General features: G+C 42.2%; 1 protein-coding gene across 1 annotated transcript in view; it reads left to right on the top strand.

Annotated features, from left to right (window-relative positions):
• The window catches only part of LOC105986587 (acyl-CoA desaturase 1-like), a 30,904-nt gene that overhangs the window by 12,621 nt on the left and 7,936 nt on the right, over positions 1 to 10,347 (top strand). Inside the window, exons 4-6 of the mRNA XM_013017583.1 lie at positions 1,142 to 1,347; positions 3,000 to 3,229; positions 5,462 to 5,665. Of these exons, the coding sequence (XP_012873037.1) occupies positions 1,142 to 1,347; positions 3,000 to 3,229; positions 5,462 to 5,665 (640 nt within the window). The remainder of the gene's footprint in view (positions 1 to 1,141; positions 1,348 to 2,999; positions 3,230 to 5,461; positions 5,666 to 10,347) is intronic.

Here is a 10,347-nt window from a genome sequence, read left to right on the forward strand (position 1 = left end):
TTGGGCAGGAATTTCTGTGAGACTCTTATCTCCAATTAACTACCAAAACCCTAGAAGTAGAACTGTGGCCCATGTAGCAGAGCAAAACAGCCTTGAGCAAAAAGCTAAAGGACAGCACCCCTAGACCCTACGTTCATGCTCCATGACAAGCCAATGTTTGCTCATGCATACACACATGTACACACACACGAGTGAATACTTGTGTAGCAATGACTATGTACCCAGCACTAAGGTAAGAAAGCTGATAGAGATTAACTCATAAACTCTCTACTGAGGTCTTTGGATGTCAATGGAACTGTTAGGCCTACTTTGCAGATAACGAAACTGAGCCACTGAGAGGTGAGGTAGACTAGCCTTATAGTGATAACTAGAGACGCCATGCTGGCTAAGTCAAGTACTGAGATTGGTTCAGCCAACAAGATTTTCACAGAATGATTAAGATAATTAGGGAAAGGAACTCTCCTACCTGTAGATGTTATGTGAGGAATAATTTAGAGAAGAGGAAAAACTGAACCCAAATTAGTCTGCACTGTTCTGACAAAATCTGAAGGGCTCACTACATTTGCCTAATCAACCTGCCTGCACAACTTGTCCTTGAGGTTCCCAATGTCCTCATGAGACAAAGGGAAGGAAGAGACATAGTGACAATTTTGGAGGGATGGATAGAGTCTCTAACAAGCCAAGAGAGCCTTTGGAAATGTGCTCATGGTCATGACTTTATAGTTACTGTTTTGGGTACCTATCATGTGGGAAAGCATCAGGATGAAGCTTCTCGGCCTTAGGGTCCATTCCATCTGGCTTGTACTCTGTGTTTGGGGATGTCACTCCCAAGAGTACCCTTCTCATCATCCTAGCCTGATGAAGAATTACAGTTTTTGGCTAATGAAACTCTTTGGGTGCTGCCATATAACCTTCAGGAAGCATCAGTGCTATTCCAGGGCTTGGGAACTGGAAGTTGATTTTCCACAACAGTGTCAGGAACAAATGCTGAGAAGACAGGCCCGTATTCCTTCTTTGCAGCCAAGGTCCTGGGAACTGTGATGCTGGGCTGAGAGTTCAAGGCCCTTGCAGACTTCTGGGCACTCCAATCCTCCGTACTGGGCATCTTTCTAAGGTCTAGTTTTCCTTCTGCCCCATTCAGAATGACGTGTATGAATGGGCCCGAGATCATCGTGTGCACCACAAGTTCACAGAGACTCATGCTGATCCTCACAATTCTCGCCGTGGCTTTTTCTTCTGTCACGTGGGTTGGCTGTTGGTGCGCAAACAGCAAGCTGTCAAAGAGAAGGGTGGTTTGCTGGACCTGTCTGACCTCAAAGCTGAGAAACTGCTGATGTTCCAGAGGAGGTGAGGAAGGGAAGATAGCACTGGGGTGTGGCCTTGGAAATGTGGGATTTAGGGACACTACCTCTCTCTTAGAACATGTAACATACCTGAATAATTTCCTGATTCCATATTCAAAATTGTCATTTTGACTGTTTTTATGGTCTAAAAGCCCAAAGCCATGTTTTATTCTTCTGTTCCTTTCTCTCTGAGCTATTTTAATGAAGCTAATTAAACACCACAAATTTCACTGAAGCAGGATAGTCAGAGACAGAAAAATGAATCTGTCTGACACTTTTCTTTTGAGTTTTTATCAGAGTAGGGTAAAGGGATAGGGCAAGTATCAAAAATGACCATTGTACGAAGGAGAATATTATCTGTACTGGGATGGTACAAAGGAAAAGAACTTGGCCAGTGAGGAAAATGAGGTCAAGGTGCATGAACAAAGTATGACTGAGCTGACCTACAAAGAGAGACCATTATGAATATGGGTAGATAGTTCAAACAGAAAGAAAAGCATGAGCTAACACATCAAGCAGGTACCTGAAACAGTTTTTCTGCTTGTAGTTTACAATATGACAGGGAAAGGCACGAAAGGTAGACAGATAACACTCTGGTAGAGTCTTTGATATGAATTTAAGATTAATTCAGGCATCAATGGGGAATCATAAAAGATTTTCCAGTCTCATGTGTCACAGTCAGGTATGCTTTGAAGAGGCCAATCTCAGGACAAGTGTAAGTACCATTGAGGTAAAGAGATGAGAAGTGGAAACACAAGACCGATGATAGGGAGGACTCAAACCAGGGAAGCAATGACAGGATGGGGAAAGAGTTTGATGTAGGACTGTCAGTGACATCAAAACAGAAGATGTGACTGAGGCATATAGGCAATTGATTCTCTTGCGATGTCAATGGCTTTTGTCTACATGGAACTGAAGAAAACAGGGCCTCCTGAAGGAGAGACCTGCTGTGGTCACAGACCTGAGGAAAAAGCAGAGCAAAGAACGAAGGGGGTAGTAGGAGAAAATGAAGGCATGACATTTGCCATGCTTTCTGCCAATGACACTGCTGAGCAAGAGAAAGGTGTCCAGAATTTGGCAGATGTGGCTGTGAGGGGACCCTGCCTGTTTGATCAATATAACGTGAGGTCTCATGGAAAGAAAGGAGTACTTGTGGCTTTAGTCTGTAATCTTAGCTTCTCAGGAGGCTGAGATCAGAGTATAATGATTCAAAGTCATCCTGGGCAGGAAGTCTGTGAAGATCTCTATTGACCCACCAAAAATCTGGAAGTGGAGCTATGGCTCCCGTGGAAGAGTGCTAGCTTTGAGCACAAAAGTTCATGGAGAATACCCACACCCTGACATCAAGCTCCAGAATCAGCACACACAAAAAGAAACTATACATTTAGAACCCAGGTATGACATTCTTCTCCTTGTCCTTTGCAGCCCTAATGAGGTGATCTTAGAATACTTATTTAACACATCCATTTCGCATTACTTAAAAAGTGATAGGACAACTCTGTCTTCTCAAAAGGTTTTCTACCTATTCCCTTTGGCTTGATTGGCTCTGTATTCACAGTGTAGAGGGAATGCTGGGCCCAGCCCAGAAAGAATGAGTTATCTAGGTTGGTGTGAGAATCTTGTGTCCAAACTCTCACTGTGTGGTCTCTCATGTAGGTACTACAGCCCCAGTGTCCTGTTAATGTGCTTCATCCTGCCCACATTAGTGCCCTGGTACTGTTGGGGTGAAACTTTTCGACACAGCTTGTATGTTACTTTCCTGAGATACGCTGTAGTGCTTAATGTGACTTGGCTTGTGAACAGCGTTGCTCACCTCTATGGATATCGTCCTTATGACAAGAACATTGAGGGCCGTGAAAATGTCCTGATTTCACTGGGAACTCTGGGTAAGTGAGCAGTGTACAACATGACCACATTTAGTATTTGGTTAGGAGCTGGCAATATCAGCTAAGTCTGTATTTAAGATATTTTGTGCCCCCAATTTTTCACCACAAAACTAGTAGTTATAAATGGGCATGTACTTGCAAGCCATGAAACAAGTTTTATGCAAAACAGTGGAAAAATAACACTTTTACCAGTTCCAGATTTCCAAATCCATTTCCAAACGGCATGCCTATTGAACCATTCTAAGCTTTCCTTTCTCTAGTCACCTCTGGTCTGGGCTACAGTCATGTTTTCAGCAGGTGATACATAAATAGAACAGTTGGGTCAATAGAGAGGTCAATAAAAATCAGCATTTTATATTTACTGATTCTGTAATATAAGCTAGGTTGATACACTTCAAGTATGCTACTGTGAAAGTGTGTGTAATCTCCTTGCTATGATTTCATATGCTTCTCTTATCCCCTTCCACTATTAGATATGTTCTAACTTTGATTTGTGTTTGAAATAAATCACCTAAGTGTTATACTTCTTGGATTTACTTTTTATTTTTTGCCAGTCCTGGGGCTTGATCTTAGGACCTAAGCACTATCCCTGAGATGCTTCAGCTCAAGGCTAGAGTTCTACCACTTGAGTCACTTCTGAACTATTCTCAGTAGTTTATTGGAGATGAGAGTCTCGTGGACTTTTCTGCCCAGGCTGTCACTGAATCACGATCCTCAGATCTCAGCCTCAGAGTGCCAAGATTACAGGCATGAGCCCCAGCACCCAGCTAGTTCTTATGTTTTTCTTAACAGAATAATTTGTACTAAGGTGTGACCAACATTATAAATAATTATAATGACTGTCCTCCAATTTCAACTGCCTTATGATAGGACTTCTAAAATGCCTACCTGTTTTCTACTTGGTCACTATTGCTACTCTCTCTACTACTCATAGTGTGGTGTTCGTGTTCTTTCTCTCTTTCTTTTTTCTTTCTTTCCTTCTTTCCTATTTACTTTCTTTCCTTCTTTCTTTTCTTCTTTCCTTCCTTTTTTGATCACTCAGAGCCTAGGCACTTTCCTTGAACTGTTTTGCTGAAGGCTAGTGGTCTTCTACCACTTTGAAACACAGTTCCACTTCTGGCTTTTGGGATGTTAATTAGAGAGGAGTCTCATTAACACAGGCTTTGAACCATGATCTTCTGGGCTCTGCCTCATGAGTAGCTAGGATTACAGGAATGGGCCACTAGCACCTGGCAACATCATCTATTAAGATGCTTCTTACAAAACATTCATCCCAAGAGTTTTAAGAACCTCTGAGGATGAAGTGAATCTCTCGGTGTTTTCACAGGAGTTCTGATTTATCAGCACCTCTCATCCCAGGCTAAAAGGTCAGAAAATTAGAAGCATGAACAGCATACTATGGTTGAGGAATCTCTATTCCCAATCTGGACCTCCTTTTCTCTGACTTCTGCCTGCTGTTCCCCAACCCCCTCCATCAACGCACCCCCCTACCCTTACAGAGAGCATGGCCTCAGCGGGGAAAGAGTGTTGCTCACTCACCACTGTAGAACCTCTCGCCCTAGGTCCCTCCATTCCCCAACAAAACTTTTGCACATATGCACACAGCCTGTGAGATTTCAGGTCAGTACTACCAAATCTCTGACATTTTACAAGATATTTCCTATATTTTCTCAGAAGAACCTGCTTCTTTCTTGTTTCTTTCTTTCTTTCTTTTTTTTTTTTTTTGGTCGGTTGTGGGTCTTGAACTCTGGGCCTGAGCACTGTCCCTCAGCTCTTCACCTCAAGGTTAGTGCTCTACCACCTGAGCTACAGTGCCACTTCCGGTTTTCTGGTGGCTTATTGGAGATAAGAGGTTCATGGACTTTCCTGCCCGGGCTGGCTTTGAACCAGGATCCTCAGATCTCAGCCTCCTGAGTAGCTAGGATTACAGGCGTGAGTCACTGGCACCCGGCCCTGCTTCTTTCTTGATACTCTGAGAGACAAGTTTTACCAAAACACAGACAGACAGACAAAAAACCTCCCAATTCTGGAAATTTGAGTAGAAAATCTGAGTTCGTTGCTAAGGATGCCACTGTGGGCATCTGTTCACTTTAGAGTGAAAGAACTGAGTTTGCCATTCACTCAATAACAGCAAGATTCTCCAAGGTTCACAGGACCTGCTAGGTAAGAAATGTTCAAAGATGACCAATCAGCAATCTGCTGAGTTCTCTGATATTCTCGCTTCTCTTCCAGGTGAAGGCTTCCATAACTACCACCACATCTTCCCCTATGACTACTCTGCCAGTGAGTACCACTGGAGCTTCAACTTCACCACATTCTTCATTGACTGCATGGCTGCCATTGGGTTGGCTTATGACCTGAAGAAAGTACCCAAGGCCTCCATCTTGGCCAGGATTAAGAGAACTGGAGATGGAAGCTATAAGAGTGGCTGCGGTGGTTGGTCCAGTCTCTTTTTCCAAAAGCCATCTGATAAGATGCTCTGATTATTATCTACTGCTTAATACTTTGTTAATAAACTATTGAGTAATGCTAAAGGCAATGACCTTAACTCATTCTAGTTTTCTTGCAAACAACCCATTTTAAAAGGCAACAATTCTCCTTTATAATACTATACAAATACTTGTATCTTCTTTTATGTTCATTTGCCTTTCTATTGCTTTGTCCGTATTTCCTGTCTCTCTTTTCTCTCTACCTGCCTCCCAGCCAAGCAGCTGGTCTTGTGAGCTAGCTTGGTTGAGAACAAGTGGTTAGAGTTTAGCTTCCAATGCCTGGCTGCCATTTTAGAGTCTAAATCTCTCTCCTTGAGCTGTACTTGGTCAAGAAGGTGGCTCAAGCTTCTTTAAAAATGACAACTTCTGAGAAATTGTTGGTTCATTATCATCAGCATGTGTTTTGTTAAGTGGGAACAAAAAGTAACTTTCTTTGGCACAGAGCTTGCAAAGTAGGTAAAGTCCCAGGGAAGACAGTCAATATGCAGTTATAATTCTGAAGTCAAGATAATCTTGAGAAAGAAATAAGCCAACAGAATGTCCTTTCTGAGATCAGATCTGGTAGTCTACGTAGCAAAGAAATGGACTCCTCCACATAGTGTGTTTTCTTTCTCTCCCCTCTGAGCCAGCAATGGTCAAGTACAACAGCAAATCTTAATGTCTAAATATACCTTGAGGTAAAAATATAAAAGGAACATGTACTTAATATGAAAAATAGTCTAATACTTAAATATGAAAAATAGTTTCTGCTAAGGAGGAATGTTATTCTTTGTTCATAGCAAGCAGATTTCTTATAGCATAATTCAAGAAGTCTTCAGATAGAGCATGTCTAGAATTCATGAAAACAGCATGAAGCAACAATGCATGAGTTGGTCATCCAACTCCTGTCATCAGCCTACACCACCATCCTCAGCATATCAAGTGATCCTCTTATAGAAATAACACAGCTATGGCATTTCTAAACAGCCAATTGAAAGGTGGTTTCCAAAGGTGGAGTTGGATGAATCAGAATACAGATAAAAAAAACATATATACTATGCTTGGATCTTGAAAAGGCTATTTCAGAGTATTTAGTCCTGAACACTGATCTCTGAAGACCTCTACTTGAATAGAGGAGGACCTAGCTGGGCTGCTTATTGACTTCATGGCAGGAGAGAAAAAAGACTGAGAGTCTGTGTCTATAGGCATCTCCAAAGAGAGAACTTTACAGGGAAAGGGGCTCTGGAAGATATCCAGGGGATTCAGAATATACACTAAGTTATTAGTTGTCAAGAAGAAATAAGTGTGACCTTGAGTTGTTTTATTTGCTTCAACTGCTCCTTGGATTATATAATAATTAGGCTTCTCTCCATGGTGGTGTTTTCCCTTCACACTTCCCTTCCCTTGTAACCAAACAGCCCTGGTGTAAGAGGGCAAAGTGGGAGGAGTAGGAATCTCTCAACCACCTTGCTTCTGAATTTTTAGCTCTCTTGCATGTTTCTGTTCTCTTAACCTATTCTTTTCAGTCCTTGACATTTTTCTCCCCTTGGTCACACAGGCAGCTCCTGTGTGTATATTCAGGGCAGGAAAGACATGCTTGTAAACATAATGTTCATGGGCACTGAACCACCAGGAGTCCGGCAAGTAAATCTGGATGCTGCTTTCCTGTTGCCTCCAGATCTTCACCACCACGCCTGGGACTTCTGCCACACTAATGAATCCAAACAAGGACTCCAGCTTCTGAAAAGCTTCTGGTCCTTAAAGCCTCTCTCTCTTTGTCTCTCTCTGTCTCTGTCTCTCTCTCTCTCTCTCTCCCTCTATTCCCCTCCCCACTATTGAACCCAGAGTACCCAAGAACTCACTATGTGCCAACGTATGAACATGAACAAAAGGTATTTGAAAATGTACATTGTTTATTCCTTGGTGGGACTGCTCTTTTCTTTCTGTCTAAAGTAGTAGTTTTCTATAACCTAAGAGGAATTTTGGAATAAGTGTATTTATATCAACTCCAAAATGAGTTGTAAACATGAAGTGAAGCTGATTTTTACTGTGTCTGGGAGCTTTTTGGCCAGTGGTATAGTCTCCTAGGACTAATCTATCTTGTCCACAGTCTAGTCATGTCCTATACCTTTTTTGTCAGTCCTGGGTTTTGAACTCTGGGCCTGGGCGCTGTCCCTTAGCTCTTCAGCTCAAGGCTAGCACTCTACCACTTGAGCCACAGTGCCACTTCTGGTTTTCTGGTGGTTAATTGGAGATAAGAGTCTCAAGGACTTTCCTGCCAGGTCTGGCTTTGAACTGTGATCCTCAGATCTCAGCCTCCTGAGTAGCTAGGATTACAGGCATAAGTCAGCAGCACCCAGTGTCCTATGGGGAGGGAGGGGGGCATGGGGAAGAGAAGGGATAGTAGGAGAAAAACAAAGGATGGGGTAACAATACTCGACAAGAAATTTACTCATTACCTTATTCAGGTAACTGTAACACCTCTGTACATCATCTTTACAATAAAATAAAAAAATTAAAGCAGCAGTAGCAGAAGAAGATGCAGGAGCAGCAGCTGCAGCAAAAGCAGCAGCTGCAAGGGGGGTTGAGTCATACTCAAATAACGGGTCCTCTACATCCTAAGGGTAACTTGTTAAACCATTAAAGCAGAAACTCAAGTGTCTATGACATTAAATCAAACACAAATGCTAGCATACACCTTGGCCTGGGGCAGTGCCAGGTCTCCATGTGTCTTTGTTCATAGTCCCAAGACAGAGATCCCACAGGAGGCTGAGAGCAGCAACAAGAAACTGCCTGGGAAAACTGATCTTTTTCCTTGTGGTCCAGACAAGAAGCCCAGGCTATTCCAGTGCTGAAAAAGTAAAAAGGAGGCATCTTGCTTGGAAAGGAATAAAACCTATCACTATTTGCAAAGGATGACACATTGTATATAGAAAATTATAAACATGTCAGCCAAGCTGACACAGGCTAGTAATTTGACCACCTGGAAGTCTGGCAAGTGTACCAAGAAATCAAGGATATCCTAGGTTATATATAAATACGCTGTCTCAAAAGCAAACAACAAACAAAAATACAGCCCAGCACAGGAGTTTATGCTGTAATCCTACCTACTCAAAAGGCAGAAGTCAGGAGGATCATAGTTTGAAGTCAGAGCAGGCAAAAAGTTAGTGAGACATCATCTTAATGAACAAGCTGAGCATGGTGATGTGTACCTGCCATCTCAGGTAGGAGGGAAACCTAGGTTGGAGTACCATGGCTTGAGGCTAGCCTAGGCAGAAATGCAAGACCCTATTAAAAATAAGTAAAGCCAAAAAGTGATGAGAGTGTGGCTCAAGTGAGAAGGCACCTGCCCAGCAACACCAACACTCTGTCTTTAAAACTTAGTTTCCAGTATAACAATAACAAGCACCTAAAGAACTCATATATACAAGCAAACTGTGACCCCAAATCAATATACAAAATTGAATTGTAGCCAGGAGCAGTGGCTCACACTTGTAATCTTGGCTACATGAGAGGCACAGATTGGGAAGATTATATCTGAGGTCAAGCCAGGTCAAAAATAAAAAATAAAAATTTAGGTAGACTCAATCTCAATGAAAAGTCTGGGCATGCCAGTACATGCCTATTATCCCAGCTTCATGGGGGCATAAACTAGGAGGGCTGCAGTTCAGGCTGGCCTCAGAAAGAAAAGTGAGACCTTCCTTGAAAAATAACTGAAATACAGAGGGCTGAGAGTATGGTTCAAGTGGTAGAACCCCTACATACTAGATGCAAGGCCTTGGGTTCTTCACCTAGTACTGCCAAAATAAAAATCAGTTGTATTTCTCTTAACTAGCAATGAGTAATATGAAATTTTGAGTGGGAAATATGTTTTCATTCTTATGAATGGAAGGATCCAGTGGTAATGCCAATAGCTACATTTCTCTAGTCAGGCATTGCCTATTGCAGGCTGGAGGATGCATCATCTCCCTGTGGCATCAGCAGATGCTGTTACTTTTCAAACCTCATTCATGAAGAGCCAGAGAAAGAAGCAGTGAGAGAATGGGTAGTGGTGGTGTGGTCTGGCGATACAACTGTAGCCCTATCTCCTGATATCCTGGGTGTGGAACAGAGGACAAAGTAGCTGAACCAGAATATCTAAATACCTAAGTACATGTGGTGATATCCAGTTACATTGCTGGTGTGACTCTCTTCTCTGGGTGGCAATAGCAGAAAACTGAACTTGTGTCCAGTTAACCTACACAAACATCCTTTGTTCTCAAGAATCCCTGTGCAGGAGGCTCTGCATAGACCATTGGAGCTGATCTGATCTTTCCTCTTTTCTCTTTACTTTTCAATCATAGCTACCCTCCTGTAAAGCTCTGAGCCCCTTAAAGCAGCTTTACCTTCACCTAAATTGTCTGTTCTTAGTAAAATGGAAAGATTTCTTGTGTTTAAAGGTTTGTCTCTGCTAAGAAATGTGGTGTCACAGTGAGTGGGAGTCTTATTCTGTAACCTACAGTTAACCTACATTGAAATTTCTTTTTTTTTAATTTAATTTAATTTTATTTGTGAACATACTGTACAGAGGAGTTACAATTACATGGACAGGATAATGCGTACATTTCTTACCAAGCATTGCAGCCTCCTCCTTTGTTTACCCTTCACATC

Source organism: Dipodomys ordii, unplaced genomic scaffold (genome assembly GCF_000151885.1).
Source record: "Dipodomys ordii isolate 6190 unplaced genomic scaffold, Dord_2.0 Scaffold36, whole genome shotgun sequence".
Taxonomy (NCBI): domain Eukaryota; kingdom Metazoa; phylum Chordata; class Mammalia; order Rodentia; family Heteromyidae; genus Dipodomys; species Dipodomys ordii.